A 19,646-nucleotide genomic window follows, 5' to 3' on the forward strand; every position below is an offset into this window, starting at 1 on the left:
CCAGATGATGAGACTACTACTACTCCAAAGCCTCCATCCTTGCAGACTGCTGCTTTACCCACTCGACGACCTTCTTCGCCTCCCTGCTTGCCTTCTTCTCCTCCTCCAGCGCCTTCTCCAGGTTCCTCTGTTGCTCTCTCACGGAGAAGGTGCTGGCATCTGTCAGGATTTCATCGTTGCTTTTGCTCTTGCTTCGCCACCTTCCACCATGATCAGCCGGCTGCTCGCTCTTTGCACCGCAACACCTGAAACAGCGCAGCATCACAGCAGATTGTAGTTGTTTGTTCTCCTTCAGATGAGATCGGATTGGAGAAATATGAGCAAATTGAGTGGCTAGTGTGCCTTTTTGTAATGGATTAGTTAAGGGTTGTTTCCTCAGCACCTTTTGTTTTTTGTGATATTATATATAAAGTTGAATGCTTCGCTTTTTTTTATTTTTTTTAAAAAGTTATATAAAAAGTTAGACCAGATTTGCTAAATTGGATTCTAGTTTAAAAAACAAAATAAAATGAGAAAGAGTAAAATTGTTGTCACCAAATTTTTTTAAAAAAGCCAGATAATAGAACATGAACTACTAGCTCTAGTTAAAATTAAAAGGGAAAAAAAGACTGTTGCAATGAAGCACATGGCCATCTATAAGCAACACAGAATCGCAGTAAGCCTCCACCGTTTGCAGACACAATCGACAAGGATTCCTTCTAGTCGAATAGCAACTACTCACCAAACTAAAGCTGAAGTACGCTGAAGATGTTCATTTTTTTTCTTTCCATTTAGTGAAGCTTAATTGGAAATTAACCTGAAAATAGAGAAATGGCTGATCTTTCTCTGGAATTTGCAAATTGCAAGCCAACTATATAAATTGTCGCTGGCACAATAGTGCGAGGTAGAAATCGATATGCAAAAAGAATGCCACAGAATCTTGTAAACACTAGCCAGAAGATATCACCGATCAATCTTCATGTTCCTCTTCCCCTTCTGAATCTGAAAGACAGGATCCAGAAAAATCAGAACGGCACAACGGATGCTATTAACAACTACTGATGCAGTTTGAAAAGTAGATACTGCAATATGTTCATATCCTTCCATTCACACAGTTTAAAATTTGATATACCAAAACACATGATGGAGGAATTACCTGATCGGACGTCATCACCAACTTGACCTCTAGCCTGGATTTGTTTTACAAGCATTCGGTACATTAAAACCCACCAATATATGTGAAGAACAAGCAGCGAGAAGAGCAGAGTGTTGAATACATAATAATATATGGGTCCTTCAAATTTGTGCTTTGCCTTGTCCAAGGTCAGGACGACTTCATAGCTGTTGAGATACAAGGCAAATAATTCACTAGGGTAAATCTTAAAAATACATGACTGGATGAAATATTCTAGTGAATAAGCAACAAATTAGGAAGAAAATATAGATGTTTTTTTTTTTTCTATTACAGTTCAAGATCAACAACTGAGCATGTAAAAGCAACTTATGGCTAGGGCAATAGTTGACACAGTAATGCCAAAACTTTCCACAATCCTGTGTTTTTCTATGCTTTGTCAGTAAGCTTCAAATTTCTTTTGAGATGAAAAGTAACTTAACATGAACCGCTCAAAAAGGTAAAAGGTTAGCACTCTAAATAGAAGCTTGGCATAACAGTCCTTCGAGATGGAACAAGGACTGCCACTAAGATAACAGCTGTAAAAATAATCCACAAAAGCTCACCTATTTCTCTAGGGATATGGAAATCAATACGCACATTTGATCCATAACATAAAGAAAATATAATGGCGTTGCAAAACAGTAGTAAAGACTACTTATGTATCTTAGAACTGTAAAGTGTCACAAGGTACTACTCCAATAGAAATGTGTAAGAGAAATGTGACACTTACCTTGTGCTTCGGAGGATCCAGAATGGAAAGTATGTAAGACGAAGTATAACCCATGATGCAACAAACATAAGAAAAGAAATATTAGCAAGCCATTCTGTTCCAGTATACTTGGACATCTTTCCCACCTCCAAAAACACATCACTTGCATCATGTAGGGCCAAAACAATTGAACCAACCCGAGCAAATCTGCTCCAATACAAAGAGAAAATTAATAAAGAATCATAATCTTAAAGAAGCAGTCAAAAGACTTGCTTAACAGTTAATATTAGTTTTAGAAACATTATCATTTCAAGACAATTAGTTATCAGAGTTTGGTTACAGAACATAAATAAAACTACATAACGTTTCTACCATATACTCAACTTTGTGAAGTAGTAATCTAGCCTCAGGAGTTTCTACAGACTTTTGCTACCTTGTACTCCCAAACCTTCTTGCAATATCCATTTAATTTCTATGGGGAAATTCTTTATTAGTAGAACAAAGACTGATCAACCTATAAAAAAGGCAATGCACAGCAACTAAAATCATACTTACATTCAAGTGGGAGGTTGGTTTGATCGCCATAACTAGCATAAAACTATGACAATAGCTTCATGATGGATCTTACTTACATTCAAGGGGGTGGTAAGATCCACTTAATTAACACTAGATATTAGGGTTCATAGCTTTTTATTATTCTATACCTACTTAAGTCTTACATTTAGAAGAATTGCACAAAAGGTTTCCAGCTAGTGAGTATAAAATCCTATAGACCTATACCCATCAGCAATTTCATATACATAACCTTTTTATTCGGTACTCTTCATTGAGTATTGGAAGGAATGAAACAGAAGTACTAGCATCATCTCATAATACAATGTGATCTAATACAAGCACGCACACTCTCAGCTTTGGAAAAGCATTTCATGTGATCATATATATGATTAAATATGAATGTTCAGAGCATCATCACATTGTACAAACTCACATATGGATATGTAGTTGCATGTTGCTACTAATCTTTGATTGATTTACCCACATCAAGCAAGTTTATTAGTCTAAGTCAACTAAATATCTTTTAGCAATAGATAGATAAAAAGATGGCCAATTTGATTTATATTTACTTTTTTTAATTAAATGCAAAGAATCAAAAAAAGAGAAAGGAAGAAAGGCATTAAAAAGGGAATGCTATAGGAACAAAAGTGGTGATTGGACTATTTAGAGTAAAATGAAGCCTTTTACATACAGACTACATGTTTTTGTTATTTTAGACCTGGATATGATTTGCATTCTGTTAATCACTATGTATGACAGGGCAAACTAATATATAAAGATTTCAAACCATGGTTCTATTTTGCATTAGGAAGAAAAGAAAGTTATAAACATAAATTAATCAATCTTTTTAAAAAAACAAAAAAATTAAATATCCCCTGTAGAATTTTACTTCTTAGTATGTGGAACATGTGATGTTCAAATTTTGGCAGTTTAGATAGAAACTACTATTAGAGTAGCCAATCAATTCTTTAATATCCTGAATAGGAATTTTCAGCATATCACAAATAGTTTATATGAAGAGCATAGACCATATACTCTAACACGTTTTTATCTCCTATATGACGACCATTCTCGATAAAACCATAAACCCAGATTATTCACCTGCTTCTAATATATCTGCATGTAAGTATGTATGATGGCAAAAGAAAACAATATAAAATGGAGTGTAAAAACCAACCTGAATATATAAGAGAGCACAATCAGAACTGCAGTTGCTACATGATGAGACATTGAAACGCCAAAGTCAGATCTTCTTGTTTCCCAAAATATGAGAGCAAAAATAGAATATGTGTAGAACCCAGCAGCATACATGTACACGGCCTTAAGTTTTAATCTGGATGAAAAAGAAACAACACTTAGGTTTCAATGCAATTACGACACCAACAAAATATACAAGTGAAAGCTCATTTCCTGGAAATAGTAGATCTTACTTTATTTTTTGATCAGGCCAAACCTGATCTCCTGGTCCGACCCAAAAGTATTTGGTATTTGTGAACCATGGTTCATTGTATGTAACATAAATGGCCAGAAGCTCTCCTGAACAGAAGTAAAGAAACTTCCATGCTGACTCCTTAAATTTTTTGGCTTTTCGTTTCCTCTCTCTTTCATCATGCACTGTTTTAGGTATAAGCCGCACAGCTAATGTCTATGTATCAGGAAAAAAAATTAATTTCTTGAGATAATCCAAAATTGCAAGTTAAACTGAAAAAGGGAGCAAGAAGAGTCCGTTAATCAAACATCAACCTTGATTTCATGTCCTGCGTCACCTATAGAAAACAGATTAAACTACCATATCTTTGATTGTCCAATGCACACTATTACCTGGACAAATATAACTCCTTAAGACGTTTTCCTATTGATTCTCTTCCAGTTTAATTTGGTACAAACAGTCATTGAACGCTTTCCACCTCCAGAACATTTAATACCTTCTCTTGCTGTAAGGTTAGTTTACAATTTTAATACACAATTGAATAGAAAATAAATCAAGCTAACACTTGCTCTTTTACATGGTTCAGCAGCCCTTAGGCTGCTAGTCCATAGTCTATGATCCTTTGACAGATGACTCCAAAAAAGCCCTCTATATTTTCTCCTCGTCGGGAGGTGAAGAAAACTCTTACAATTTTTCAATGAATACAAGGAGGCTTTATAAAGGGGAGAAGAGAAAGAATACAATGAGCTCAGATTATCATAAGAATCTCTCAGTAAGCATTAGCTCCAGACAAATCCTCTTCAACCCTTTCTAAACCTCAACAAAATGGTGTGACCAAAAATAAATAAATAACTCTAATGGAAATGGTTAATATTATGTTATCCTGTACTGACTTAGCACATGGGTATTAAGCTGAAGTCTTATTAATGGCTTGCCATGCATTTAATAGGGTTCCTATTGAAGGAAGACTCATATGAACCTTGCCAACCAAGGAGTCCAAACAAACTAGAGTCGTAACTACCAACTATAGATTGTCCACGCAACTGAAGGACCCAGATCAACCTTTGATGGGTGCCACCCAAATTACACAAATCAATCAAGGATTGTAGATTTCGTTTGTAGAAGGGCCGTATATGGGTCGCGAAGGATCATTTTGAATTCAATATAGAATTCACAAATCGCTACAAGTTTCCTCTCCTTATTGAGTAGCAACCTTCTTCCTTCTTGTAGCCGGAGTTTAGATCACCAAATTTGTGCACTCACTCCGATGACCTTGTTTCTGAATCGGGTGGACGGTGGATTCTTTCTCGGGCCTCAAGCAAAGCTAAGTACGCGCTATTTGGGATCATTTCATTTCAACCCAGCGCCGATCAAAAATTTCCAACAGTATCCACATAAAACAAGATCCCAAATTCACGTAAAAACAAATCCAAACTTTTCGCGAATTCGCCGAACTTCGACACAAGGAAAATCCAAGGCATCGCCGACACATCAATCAAAAGTGCCCTAACCACGCACCTCCAAGACGAACCTATCGAGGAAGAATCTGATGGTGGGAAAGAATAGCACGAAGAAGGGCAGCGCCAGGAAGTCCTCGTACGCCGGGTACGACTCCTGCTCCCAGCTCGATGATCTGAAACCCTCCACCAGATCCATCTCCCCGGCCAAGCGGCAAGCTGCGAGATCCAAAGAGACGGGATCTCTGACTCTGAGGCCGAGGAGGCCGACCGCAGCAAGATGCCGTCGAAAGGAAATGGTCTATCATTTAACATCTCATAAATATATATAATAAAAAGGAAATTATATACTGAAACTCTCGAAATGGCCACGTGTAGTTTTCCAATTCCAGAAGGTTCCAATTTCTAATTATTATTAAAACAAATTATTTTCGTTAAATCAATTTTGATAAAAGTTATATTTTTATTAATATGTAATTAATTAAGTTGGATGAATATTATTAAGGCTTGACTTATTTTTAGGCTGAATTAATTATTTTTACAAGTTTCAGCTGTTATCAAGTATAATTGTAATAAAAGGTGATAATCTCCCAGGTCCCTTGTCCTTTTTTTGTGGAAGGAGATAAATATTGTTATTAAGTATAATTAAATTTAGATGTGATAAGAATAACCAAAGATATGAATATGAATCATGATAATAGGTGATCGTTGACCAGGTTTCTAGATTGAATCATTCTTTGACAACTCCAAAGTCAATCTAAACTTTTCTTCCATCACAGATAGAAAAGTCAACTTTGTTGACTTTGAATTTGGATTATTCAAATGGCTAGCTTTAAGAGAAAACACTGCTGAGTAACTCTTAAATTCTGTTAGTGTACGTGCCAATGGAGTTTCAAATCTGAGAAAGGGATCGAGCACCAGGCATTCACATCAAATTCGGCGACGGCATTGGTGGTGGTCGCATCGGTTTTGACATCGGATGTGGCCTTTTCGCCGGAACTCTCATCGGGGCAGTCTCTGTTTGTTTTTGATCAACAACAACCAGGTCAGATGTGAGAAAACCCTTTGCGACTGAAGCAGCGTGCTCCAAACAGCATCTGACCACCTGCTCCAGCAGGTTAAAGAACAATGTCTGATGAGTGATGCATCCAGAGACCGACAAAGAGGCGACAAGGCGATATGTTTTTATCGACTCGATAAGATTACCTTGGATGGATCTAAAATTCCAGCAGCAACCAAATCCTGATAACAGTTCTTGGCTGCATTATAACCATAGTTCGCATCGCCGTTCGACAATATCTGTTAAGAAGAGGAGCATGGTTTACTAACTTTGTGGAATGCATATCGATATGGACTGAAATAGCAAGATTTGAATACCTTTTGGACGACAACATCGCCATTTACTCCGGCATTTTTTGCTATCAGTTTTGCAGGGTAACTCAAGGCCCGTTTAAAGATGTCAGCTCCAATCTGTAGAAATAATAGAGGAATGAAGTTTGAATGCACTGACTTGATCGAGTTCGGTTAAAGATAGAAGTATTTCACTTTTATGAATCGGTCAAAAGGACTCAACTTATTTTGGAATGATTTTGAGTATCTAAGTTATGTGAATTGAGTCAGAACTTACAAATACTGTAATTCAAAGTTTAAGTTCGTTACCCGGGAACCGAAAAGAGAAAGACATGCCCTCTACCTTCTGCTCTTCGTTGTCGAGAGACTCCTTGATGCCATCAACCTTTGTGGACAATCTTAGTAAAGTGCAGCCACCACCAACTACAACACCTTCCTCAATAGCTGCCTGTAAAATGAATCTAAACATCATGTCAGGTTGGAAAGAGTATCAATATTTACATGAGTTTTCCAATATATTGGTAAGGAAATAGAGCAAAGGGACAACAACAATAAAATCATGAACCAAGGTTTCAATCCCCTTCCAGAGTAAAATCGTATCGGTAATGTTGGTGGCACAAATGAGGAAATGAAACGATCCGTGAGTAATGGATTTGAGTCCTAGCTATGAGGAAGAGGAGGACGAGGGAAAGTTGCAGCCCTTACCTCAAGCACTTGCATAAGAAGAATAGGATGCATCAAGCCGTAGTTGTGAGTAGTAGTCTAAAACCATGCTTCCAAGTATTTTTCCCTTATTATCATTACTATACTACATTTCTCTAAAAACCACTACTCACATCAAGAAAACAGATCTCATAGCCATGGACTGTCGGGGAGCAATTGTTCAAGGCAATGGAGCAAATGAACCAAATATAATGCAATGCTTTGAGCCTACTTTTTTTTAAAAAAAAAAGGGTTGTAAATAAGGGCTGCAGTTATCTCCAAAAAGACTGACCTTTGCCGCATTTAGAGCATCTTCAATTCTCAGCTTTTTGTCTTTTAATTCAACCACCGTTTGTGCGCCAACCTGTAAGAACCTGTTCAATGGTAGTTTCAAAAGAACTAGATTGTGTATCTCAGGTGACAGAAGTTTCTAGGTTAAGAATGTTTAAATCATTGCAAACCTGAATAATTGCAATACCACTACAGAGTCTTGCTATCCTCTCGTTCAATATTTTCTTTTGGAACTTCTCCTCTGAGTACTAAATGAGAACATAAATACACAGATAGGAAGTTAGAAATTGATAAAATGAAGATGGTTAGTGTGAGAACTTCTTCCACAAGCTACTGCTCGAGGAAACTGAGAAATTTCCATATAAAAATGGAGCAAATTAGGCAATATGTCGTATAAAGCAAACTATACTTTCACCTAAAGGATTAATAAAATACCAGAGCTGACTAAAACTTCTTTTTGCTTGCTAGCATAAAACTACATACATTAGTGGAATTCTCATGCACCAGCACTTCCGAGATTACAACTGCTTCTATACATCTAGTCATTGAGGCATTCCAATTTTATCAAATTTCATAACTCATCAAGCTTCTGTAAGAGTAGAATGTCAATCTTTGTGATAGATAAATCTACAATAACGTCATCAGGTAAGCTTCTTTAGGGATAACTCTGTAAAACAAAAATCAACCAATTCAATCGGCAATCATGACATTGCAATTTAGTCATAGAAGTTGTGGGGTAATAATGGTGCTTCAAAGCCTACATGTGTATTTACATTAACTTGGACTTAAGAATTTTAGACTCGTGGTTTAAAGCTATCAAAGCTATCTTGATAAAAGCCTAAAAGGTATTGAATTGGACCTACTCTTGGGCTTGATGAGATGATTAAGGGAAATAACTTGTCAGTGATGGTGAGACATTTGTTAGGCCTTATTAACTGCTGATTAGAGAATATTTTGTGCTAAGATTTAGGTTTTGAGCCTTGACAAAGGATGTCAAACCTTGCGTATACTTTAACTTGGGGTTCACATTAATCTAATAAAAGTCTCCAACTTCACATTCATGCATTGGTCAAAATTGGAATTTTATTGAAGTTAATTAGTACATCTGATCAACTAGCAAGAAAGAACTTAAAATTTTCCTGGGACAGGTTGGCGGGGGCGCTGGGGGCGAGCGTATTCGCCTTTTGCCACCAAGAAAGAACAAATTTTAACAAGTTAAACACACAGGGAAAATTAGAAACTATGAGGGGATTAGTTAGGTTCAATGGGAGACCCATATAGAGTAGTTGCCTCTAACATAAAAAAAAAATTGTGCATTTTTTCCATCGTATAATAAAGGCTTGGGTTCTCTTTATGGATTCAAGCTAGAGATTGAACCAAACTATATCTTTTCACTTTATAGATGTAAGCTTAGGTCACACCATATTGCATCTTGGTTTGTCTTTACAAATGTATGCTTAGGTCAAACCAAGTTACATCACTCTTGTTTGTTTTCCTGTGTATCTTGTTGTTATTATCCTGTAGTACTCCCAGAGGTTGTTCTTGGTTGCATACAAGGTGTTAGGTTGTGTTGCGGTGAGAAGGATTTTGCATCTATGAGCACTTGCTATAGAGGGCAGTTAGAGGCTGCTGTTTAAAGTACCTTCCTCATTCAAATTGATTCTACGGTTAGTTTCTCATATTTTTATTTGGACTAATGACGTCAAAGTTGAAAAATATTTGTTTGGCAGAAAGTTGTTTATGGACAGTGACTAGATAACACTCTCGAGAATCTGAAATTTTATTGCACGGCAGAAGCACAAGTTTTTGTAATTATGTACCTCTGAAAGATTTCTAAGCTGGCTAACCCGCTTTTCCACCAAATGCTGAGTGCTTCCATTGGTAACTATTAAAGTCGAGTCCTTTGATATTACTACTTTGGCAGCAGATCCCAAAACCTCCTTGCTAGCCTCCTCAAGGGTCAATCCCATCTCATCTTTAATCACAGTACCTGAACCCATATCGAAGTTGATTGTGAAACGTATAGCAAAATATGGCATCAAGAGAGAACCACTTTAACATAATTATCCATCAATCTATCATTTCACTAACTAGTACCTCCAGTCAAGGCAGCAATATCATTTAAGTAGTCACTTTTTCGATCTCCAAAAGAAGGAGCTTTGATAGCAGCTGCCTTCAGAACACCTTTGAGCTTATTTCTAATAAGTAGAGCAAGAGACTCTGGCTCAAAGTCCTCTGCAATTATCAACAGTTGAAATTTCTCTTTGACCGCACTATCCAACACTCTGAACATATCCTTCGGATTAGTAATCTTTTTGTCAACCAAAAGTATCTGCATTGAGAACCAGAAATTAATTATCTCAGAAAGGTATTGATTATGATAGTACCCAAATCCATACTTTGCAGTCATTGAACTCCACTGTCATATCTGCACGGTTAGTTACAAAGTAAGGCGATAAGTAACCACGATCAAACTGCATTCCTTCAACAATTTTCAAATTGGTCTCTGAGCATCTTCCATCTTCAATCCTAACAACTCCTTTTCTTCCAACTCTTCTCAGAGCTTCAGCAATCATATTTCCAACAGCATAGTCATTGCCAGCACTCACCGCTGCCACATTTGCAATTTCTTCATCCTGAACCTGCATGACAATAACTAGAAGTTCCTCCATCATCAAAAAGGTATAGTAAAGCGTCATTATTGTCTAATAGGATAGTTTAATACTATATTGCAAAATTAAGGTACATAGTTATAGATATAAACTTCAACTGCAAGCAAAGTACTCCTAACCAATATAATGTTTTGTGAAGGACTGAATATACCTCTCTTGTCAGTAAGTTGAGTTCAGAAACAAGAACTTTAGCAGTTTGTTCAATTCCTCTGGCAATTTGGACAGGATTCATTCCAGCAGCTAATACCTTAAACATAATGCAATTTCACTGTCAACAACAACATCAAGGACTAACAACAATGACAATGGCCTTTTTCAGTTATAAGACAAAGAAAAACAAGCTCTAGTTGTGCAATAGACTAAGATTAACATTCTTGACAAAAATTAAGGGTGTGTTTTCTAAAGAAGGAAACTAGGAAGGAAATACTGTTTTCCTTTATTTTCTTTGACCAAAAAAAAATTGAGGGAAAGACATGGCTGATTTTTTTTATTGCTTATATCCAATTGGATCGAAAACAGAGCTCAAATCTGAGCTTACAAAGCTCTTGTTTTTAAAATCTATTTTTGATTTATGATTGCTTTAACAAATAAAGTTTAAACTTTTCACTCCTTTTCTTCTATCAACGGAAACGGTTGGATGATAACTATTTCAGTTTTTTGTTGTCAGTTTTTCACTATCTTTCTTTCCTAGTTGTTTTCTTCCTTTATAGGAAAAGAAAGCCTGTCTTGTTGCCATTTGAACATGGAACACAACCCTGTTCTTGATTGGAGGGGGGGGGGGGATGAAAAATTCACTAGAGATGAAATATAATGTTCTAATCAGTACCGTATTAACACTTGATCATAGAGATGAAGGTACTGAGTTAAAAAGAGGAAAGCAAAAAGATTCTTATGTACCTTATTGCCTTCGGAGATCAAACCTTGAGCAAGAACAATAGAAGTAGTGCAGCCATCACCGGCAATATCATTTGTCCTTGCACCAGCTTGTCTTACCAATTTAACACCAACATTCTCCATTGCATCTTCTAGTTCAATCTTCAGCAAACCAAAAAGAAATACATTCTAACTTTTTTCCATTAGAGGCAGAAGAAAGAAAAGTTGTCGCAATTAAATTCTAGTTCAACAATTCCTGGCCTTCTAACCCACATAGTATCCTTCGAAAACCTTATCGAGAGCAAGCTTATTGGTTGATTTGGTTCACAACTGTAAGATGAAAAATATGTGCTAGATATGATATCAGAACAATGCAAGCATAAATCCTATGTAGCTGACTGCAAATAGTTGAGATGCACACGACTTTAGAAGGCTTAAAATGTCAGATTCAACTTTACAAAAAACAGAAAAAAAAACTTGTCCTTGCTTTCAAACCCTAAGCTACATGCTCCTAAATGGATCCCAATAGCATTTCACAAGCCTAAATGGAACAAGACCTGCTAAACTATACTGAGGAACAAACTAACACATAACATAAAGCATTTCCAATCTGCTGACATAAATTCTAAAGTCTAGCTCTAATTAAAGAAGAAGAAATCAAGTTAAGAACTCTACTCAATATTTGGTCGCCCAAATCAAAATATTCAAGTTTAAAAATAGAATGAAACAGGGTTTATCCTCTAAGTTACCTCCTTAAGGATAGTCTCTCCGTCATTAACAATCTTGGGAGGGCCATATTTGTTACTCAGCACCACATTCCTTCCTTTCGGGCCCAAAGTAACTCCAACCAAATTAGCCACTAAATCTACCCCAGCCTGCATCGTGCCTTGTCAAAATGCAATTTTTAGGTCAAGTAAATATGACTGAAAAACAGTGAAGATTGGACCTGAAGCTTCTTGGTGGCTGAGAGGTCATGGTTGAAGTGTAGCTCCTTGGAGATGGGCCTGGGAGGAGGCCTCCGGGGGGAGAATGGCAACTGGGGAGGGGTGAGAGGAGGTGGAGAAGCTGCTGTCATGGGACCTGCTGCAGTAAAGGCAACGAAGAAGAACACAGAGGAAGGAGCGCCAGATAAGGTTCCAAACAAACGGGGAGGCGAAAAATTGCCTGCTGGAAAATATCTATGGAATTGAGAAAACTTCACATTAGGCTACTAATTTATTAAAATTGCATTTCCCCTTTCAAAACAGTTAGGTGCCTTTTTCAAATTATCATTCTAGTTTAATATTTTACTATATTATTACCCTTAATTACAAAATATAAATAATAATATTATTATTATTATTTAAACTATACATTTTTCTTATTTTTATGTTTTTTTACTTTTACATTTTTTGTTTTTTTATTATTAATTTATTTTTTAAAATTTTTATTATTTTTTAATTTTTAATTTTTAATTTTTAATTTTTAAATTTTTTTTATTTGTTTACTTTTTAAAAATTTTATTTTTTATTTTATTATTTTTTAAATTTTTAATTTTTTTACTTATTAAATTTTTTATTTTTATTTGTATTATTTTTAATTTTTTTATTTTTAAACTTTTTTACATTTTTTTTTATTTTTTTACATTTTTTTATTGTTTTTAATGTTTTTCTATTTTTTCTTTTTTATGTTTTTTTTTATTTTTACGTTTTTTATTTTTTATTTATTTTTTTATTTTTTATTTTTTCCTTTTTTTAAGGTTTTTCTCTTATTGGAGGGTATTTTTGATAAAAAAATTTATTAACCCCCAAATCAAGAAAAACCTCAGTTTTATGAGGTTTTTCGATTCCGGATTGCATGCCTCTTTTGCTGACATGTCGGGCATGGGACATTACTCGGGAATCATCGATTACCTAAATCAAACAGAGTTTTTGTTGATAACCTTGAATGGATAAGTTTGATTTTTTGCCCCAACCAAACGTACTCTTAAAGAGTTCTTAGGATTTTTTTGATTTTTTTTATCACCTAAGTGTCCGCAGTTCGATTCTTACGGTGTATTTATAGATTTTTTTTTCTAAATGGAGTACGCAACTACAGGATGCTAGACTTCTGGGTTGCCCGCCATAAACGCTTCTGGATTTATTCTAGCAGCTGATGGAAAACTTTTGTAGGACCAAATCCGCCGCCCTAGGTTTGTTGTTAGCTGGTTTAATATTTTTTTAATAGAGGTCTCGTGGTTCCTAACGTGAGCATATGCTCTCGGGGGAAAAAAATTTCTCCCGCCCTCTAGCCACTTGGGCAGTCGGCTATAAACTAATCCCATGATTTACCCCCCTTCACATAATTTGGAGATAGGTTGTGAAGGGTGAATAAGGTGAACGTGATCACCTTTGTTACAAAAGAGGTCTCAAGGTCTCACCCGCAGCCACTTGGCTATCAGGTATAAGTTGACCCCTTGATTTACCTCCCTTCACATAATTTGAGATGGACTGTAAGAGGCGCCTGCGATAAATGTAATTACCTTTTTATTTAAAAAAAAAAAGGTCTCAGGGTGTTGAACGGGTTGGCGCAGTTGATATTTACATGAGTATTTACTTCAATAAGTCTTAGGATTAATTCTCCACGGTGTAAAATGTCTCGTTCGATGTCTGATCTCCCCATATAAAAGGCCACTGTGTTAGGACAAAATGCCAACAATGATTTACTTGCCTTTATCTTACTGTGGAGCCGGTAATACTAGGTCGCTTAGATGAGTGATATCATATTTTACTCCAAAATATGTCTCAAGTGCCCTCGAGACTATGGTGTAATGGTAGGTCCTCCAAATTGTTAACCAGATATCTAAGATTCAAATTCTAACTATGTACATACTTAACAGATTTTCTTTCAGTGGGATGACAAATCTAAAAATACTAGCCTTTTAGATGAATTTTCGTAAGCCCTTTTTAATTTATCCTAATGACTAATGAAAAATTTTCGTAAAGTCAAATCCAGTCATCTATAAGATTATTCGATTAAAAAACTGAATAATTAAATTATCAAAAATCAGATAAAAAGTCTCGAGTGTTCACAGAGCTATGACATAGTGATTAGACCTCTCATTGTGGATCTAGGAATCTCTAGTTCGAAACTTAGTTGAAGATTTTCCCATCAATGGATGGCTGTTTGGACGTGCATGTCGATTTTGAGAAATTTGAGATTTAGATCCCGAATATATTAATTTTTAAATAAAAAGAATTCAGTTGATATATGATTTTCTAGTTTAGATTTTCTCAAACTTGAGAGGAATTAAAAAGTTTGATAATTGTTTAGGGGCTAAGTGAAATTTATTCTCAAATTATCAATGTTCTTGGAGACAATTGAATTGGAGGAAATGGCACATCAACCAAAATTATGGGAGGAAATTTTATTTTATTTTTCATTAAATTTCAGCAAAATGATGGTTGGTTCCGTTCCATGTAATCATTAGAAAAGATTGTTATCAGTGCCCCATTTTAAAAATAAAAAATGCACCATTTATGTTCATTATCAGTGCCCTATTTTAAAATATTAAAATAGTATTTAATATTCTAAAAATACTCTTATTGGACAGCACAGTTTTCGTCAAAACTACTTCAATTTAAACATCTTTGATCAAAATTGCTTTAATATTGAATAACTTTAATTACAAATTATTAAAAATAATTTTTGATAAACTATTCTATACTGTAGCCGCTTCCATCAACACTTATAATTATAATAATTTCAATTCAAATATATATATATATATATATATAGCGATATGCACGTGAGAGGGAATAAATCACGTGATTTTTTTTTAAAAAAAATCTTTTTTAAAAAAAAAGTAAGAGTGCAACAAAATAACGAGAAAATAAGAAAAAAGAAAAACATATTTAGTTTTATTTAGTTCAGAACCTTCAACGACTTCTACTCTAAGACCAAGGTCCCGCAGACCTATTGATGGGTAATCCATTAATAACCTCTTCCGGAATCGTCGGAATTGAGGATCGAGTACAAAAAGAATGAGAACAAGTGTAACACGCTACACTTTTCCTTTTGCAATAATTAAGTACAGAATTGAACTTTGCTACGCAACACTTTCGAAGATGATCGGATTGCATTCGGTGTTGGACAGCTTCTCAACTGCAGTTGGGCGTAGCAGAGTCATAGCAGGGTAGCAGCAGGTGCTGGTACCCCAAGGTTGTTTTGATATGATCAAACAAGTTAAGTTAGATCCTGTAGTATTTAACCCTGTGTCTAAGTGTGCAGGACTTAGAAGCACAAGAAGTCGAGTAAAAGACGCAACTAGCGAGAAGGGCAGCACGGGAGAGAGTCGACGAGCTCGGTGCGTCTGAGGGACGAGGTGTTGCGAAAGAGTACACCGGCGGACGAGAAGGAACGTGCGATGTTTCCGAGGGACGAGAAGCTGAAGCGGAAGATTGCTCGGGGAGCAAAAGATGCAGCTAGCGAGAAGGTTGGCACGGGAGAGAGCCGACGGGCTCAGTGTGTCCGAGGGACGAAGCTGCGGAAGAGTACGCTAGCGGATGAGAAAGAGGTATGTGACAATTCCGAGGGACGAGAAGTCGGAGCGGAAGGTTCCTCGAGAAGACTAGAAGTTGGATTCGGGTGAGCCCTATTCCGGACGGCCGAAATCACCCAAGCGGGCGGAGCCGGAGCGAAAAACCCGGACTGAGACGAGCATAACCGGAGTAGAGGGCCCGAACTGAAAAAGTCAACCAGGTTGACTTTGTGGGTCCAGACGCCTGAAACCTCATTTTGATCCATTCGACGTGGATGTTGACTGTTGCGTCAGGGATAGAATTCTATCCAACTCCAGGCGCTTAGAACACTTCTAGGTGTCCCCACCAAAGCTATAAATACAACCTTGGTCCAGAAGCTAAAGAACAACAAACATTATTGTAACAACACTTGTACACATTCCAGTTTTCATTTAACTTCTTCTTTTCTGAGCTTTCATTGCTGTAAAGAGGCTTCTCCGTCTAAAGGAGAAAATAGTGCACTTCATTTCCTTGGATTAACAACCTTCCTGGTTGTAACAAAGTAAAAACTCTCTGAGTCTCTGTCTGTTTGATTTCTTTATTTAATGCAAGTGTTCGTTATTTAAGTTAGTTGTCCGAGAAAGAAAGGTTTGTTTGTTTTGTTTTTCGTGCAGGGGCTATTCAACCTCTCCCCCTTCTAGCCGGCTAACGGTCCTAACAAGTGGTATCAGAGCCAGGACGCCTCAAAGGGCTAACCGCCGACTAAAGCAACGAGATGGTCGGAGCTGACAGCTATCCACCAACGTTCGAGGGGGAGTTCGTTTTTTGGAAGCGACGAATGAAGGTATTTCTTAAAACAGATTTTAATATTTTATTAATAATGAAATATGGTTATGAAGCTCCAAAGGACACAAACAAAGAAGAAATTGAAGAACACCTCTGGACCAAAAAGTAGCGCGACGATTTCATGTCAAATAGTAAGGCTGAATATCATCTAATAAGCGTACTACCGGCAGAAGATCTTGACAGAATCGGCAACTACCAAAGTGCAAAAGAACTTTGGGAAAAGTTCTTGAAGCTCTACGAAGAACCAGTTGAAGCCGATTCCAACTCCTCGATGGACACCGAGTCGTCATCAGAAGCTGAAAACAAGGAAATTACCGGAACATCTCTCATAGCCGAGTACCTACCAAAAGACGAAATCAGCTCTTCCTCAATGAGCATCGAAAGCATCGATGAAGGGGGAGCAACGTCGGAGGAAAGTAGCTCTACAAGGGGAGTATCAGAAATCGACAAGGTAAGTCAGGTACGATCTCTACCTCCTGACCAATTGTTTAAACTTATAAAAACATTATCGAAAGAATATTACAAATTAGAAATTGGAAATAAAAAATTATTTAAAAAATAAGGAATTAAAAGGTACTCTGACAACAACCTCTCAATTAAAAGATTTTGATAAATTCAAAATAGAAAATGATAAATTGAGATTAGAAAATGATAGTTTAAAAATACAAATAGATATTTTGAAAAATCATGCATGCTCAGATAATCAACATATTAGAAAATTTTGTGGATTAAATTGATACCTTAGATACAATAAGGAACAAATAAGAAGAATTTCAAAGAAATATATTGCTAAGAAATTCTTGGTTAATCTTGTAGGAAGGAATCTATTTTGGATTTCAAAATCATGCATAACTTAATTTTTCTTTAACAAAGTTTTAGACTTAGGGATTTCAGAGAGAAAATTAAATATTTAATTTGTATAAAAGGCTTTATCTAGAAAGTGGTTGTTCCTCCAATAATCAAGAAGACCTAGTGCCTCGCCACAGTCTGGAAGTCGATTATTGAAAAGAATATTTAGTTGACTAGCTGTTAAGAATTGAATTATGAATGACTTAAATGTTTGTCAAAATTCTATTAGAATTTTTTTAAAAAACTTAAAGTTGCCAAAACTAGATTTTTTACAAAAAGTGGGTTCTATCTTTCAAAGTTTTTCAAATGAATATACTTCGTTTTTACCAATTTTTTTTAAAACTTAGAATATTTTTTTCTACTTGAAATTTTCTTACTTAAATTTTTTTTAAGACTTAAAGCTTCTTTTGTGAGTAGTATATTTACTTTACCAAAATTTCTACAAAATTAGTTTTTGAAAATTTGTTTAACTGAGAAAATTATTGACTGTTTCTCAAAAAAAAATTTACGTAGAAATTTTTCTAAAATTATTGCATTTTTAGTGCTATCAAAATTATTAATCAAAAATCTTGTTAATTTTTTTTCAAAAATATTTGAAAATCAGAGTTTTATAAACATTACTCTTAGATTTTTTTTGGTACCCTATTTTTTATGTGATCAAAGGGGGAGAAGGGAGAATTAAGTCTAGGGGGAGGTAGCTTAGTTTTTTTTTTTTTTTTACTTTTTGCACTTTATTGCAAAATTTAGTATTCTAAATTTATAGTTGTTTACTCTAACTTAACTTGGGTTGCTCACATCAAAAAGGGAGAGATTGTTGGTACCCCAAAGTTATTTTGATGTGATCAAACAAGTTAAGTTGGATCATGTTCTGTTTAACCCTAAGTCTAAGTGTGCCGGAACTTAGGAGCACAAGAAGTCGAGTAAAAGACGCAACTAGCAAGAAGGATGGCACGGGAGAGAGCCGACGGGCTCGGTGCGTCTGAGGGACGAGGTGTTGTGAAAGAGTACACCTGCAGACGAGAAGGAACGTGCGATGTTTCCGAGGGACGAGAAGCTGGAGTGGAAGATTGCTCGAGGAGCACAAGACGCAGCTAGCGAGAAGGTCGGCAAGGGAGAGAGCCGACGGGCTCAGTGCGTCTGAGGGACGAAGCTGCGGAAGAGTACGCTGGCTAGCGAGAAGGAGGCATGCGATGATTCCTAGGGACAAGAAGCCAGAGCGAAAGGTTGCTCGAGAAGACCGGAAGTTGGGTTCAGGTGAGCCCTATTCCGGATGGCCGAAATCACCCAAGCGAGTAGAGCCGGAGCGGAAGACCCGGACCGAGGCGAGCAGAACCAGAGCAGAGAGTCCAGACCGAAAAAGTCAGCTAGATTGCCTTTGTGGGTCCGGGCGCCTGGAACCTCATTTTGATCCATTCGACGTGGATGTTGATCGTTGCGTCAGGGATATAATTCTATCCCACTCCAGGCGCCTGGAACGCTTCCAGGCGCCCCGACTAAGGCTATAAATACAGCCTTGGTCCAGAAGCGAAAGAACAACAAGCATTATTGTAACAACATTTGTACACATTCCAGTTTTCATTTAACTTCTTTTTTTGAGCTTTCATTTATGTAAAGAGCCTTCTCCGCCTAAAGGAGAAAGTAGCGCACTTCATTTCCTTGGATTAACAATCTCCTCGGTTGTAACCAAGTAAAAGCTCTCTGAGACTCTGTCTGTTTGATTTCTTTATTTAATGCAAGTGTTCATTATTTAAGTTAGTTGTCCGAGAAAGGTTCGTTTGTTTTATTTTTTGTGCAGGGGCTATTCAACCCCCCCTTTCTAGCCGGCCAACGGTCCTAACAAGTGGTATCAGAGCCAAGACGATTCAGAAGGACTAACTGCCAACTGAGGCAACGAGATGACCGGAACTAACATCTATCTACTAACGTTCAAGGGGGAGTTCGCTTTTTGGAAGCGACGAATGGAGGTATTTCTTAAAACAGGTTTTAATATTTTATTAATAATGAAATATGGTTATGAAGCTCCAAAGGACACAAACGGAGAAGAAATTAAAGAACACCTCTGGACCAAAAAACAGCGCGACGATTTCATGTCAAACAGTAAGGCGGAATATCATCTAATAAGCGTACTACCGACAAAAGATCTCAACAGAATCGATAACTACCAAAGTGCAAAAGAACTTTGTCAAAAGTTCTTGAAGCTCTACGAAGAACCAGTTGAAGCCGATTTAAACTCCTCGATGGACATCGAGTCATCATCAAAAGCTGAAAACAAGGAAATTGCC

At 36.6% G+C, this 19,646-nt stretch overlaps 2 protein-coding genes across 4 annotated transcripts; both read right to left on the reverse strand.

Moving 5' to 3' along the window:
• Window positions 1–470: 470 nt before the first annotated feature.
• Window positions 471–5,502, reverse strand: LOC122027826 (ASC1-like protein 1). The gene is made up of 6 exons (XM_042586838.1): window positions 5,365–5,502; window positions 3,848–4,062; window positions 3,595–3,750; window positions 1,884–2,069; window positions 1,136–1,320; window positions 471–981 (listed from the first exon to the last, which is right to left on the reverse strand). Exons 1-6 carry the CDS (start codon window positions 5,500–5,502, stop codon window positions 950–952), a joined length of 912 nt encoding a protein of 303 aa, XP_042442772.1. The 3' UTR covers window positions 471–949.
• On the reverse strand, window positions 471–12,346 carry LOC122027825 (ruBisCO large subunit-binding protein subunit beta, chloroplastic-like). 3 transcript variants are annotated; one of them, XM_042586834.1, is made up of 17 exons: window positions 12,138–12,346; window positions 11,941–12,066; window positions 11,216–11,353; window positions 10,470–10,565; window positions 10,046–10,288; window positions 9,744–9,978; window positions 9,467–9,636; window positions 7,817–7,894; window positions 7,648–7,719; window positions 6,997–7,101; window positions 6,681–6,773; window positions 6,510–6,602; window positions 5,365–6,408; window positions 3,848–4,062; window positions 1,884–3,750; window positions 1,136–1,320; window positions 471–981 (listed from the first exon to the last, which is right to left on the reverse strand). In XM_042586834.1, exons 1-13 carry the CDS (start codon window positions 12,264–12,266, stop codon window positions 6,229–6,231), a joined length of 1,758 nt encoding a protein of 585 aa, XP_042442768.1. In that variant the 5' UTR covers window positions 12,267–12,346; the 3' UTR covers window positions 471–981; window positions 1,136–1,320; window positions 1,884–3,750; window positions 3,848–4,062; window positions 5,365–6,228. The 3 variants fall into 3 exon arrangements, with proteins under 3 accessions (XP_042442768.1, XP_042442769.1, XP_042442770.1); XM_042586835.1 differs by lacking the exons at window positions 471–981; window positions 1,136–1,320; window positions 1,884–3,750; ... (1 more) ...; window positions 5,365–6,408; window positions 6,510–6,602 and having other exon boundaries at window positions 6,722–6,773; window positions 6,963–7,101; XM_042586836.1 differs by lacking the exons at window positions 471–981; window positions 1,136–1,320; window positions 1,884–3,750; ... (1 more) ...; window positions 5,365–6,408; window positions 6,510–6,602 and having other exon boundaries at window positions 6,722–6,773; window positions 6,997–7,114.
• Window positions 12,347–19,646: the final 7,300 nt, after the last annotated feature.

The sequence above is a fragment of the Zingiber officinale genome, chromosome 10A, assembly GCF_018446385.1.
Source record: "Zingiber officinale cultivar Zhangliang chromosome 10A, Zo_v1.1, whole genome shotgun sequence".
NCBI lineage: Eukaryota > Viridiplantae > Streptophyta > Magnoliopsida > Zingiberales > Zingiberaceae > Zingiber > Zingiber officinale.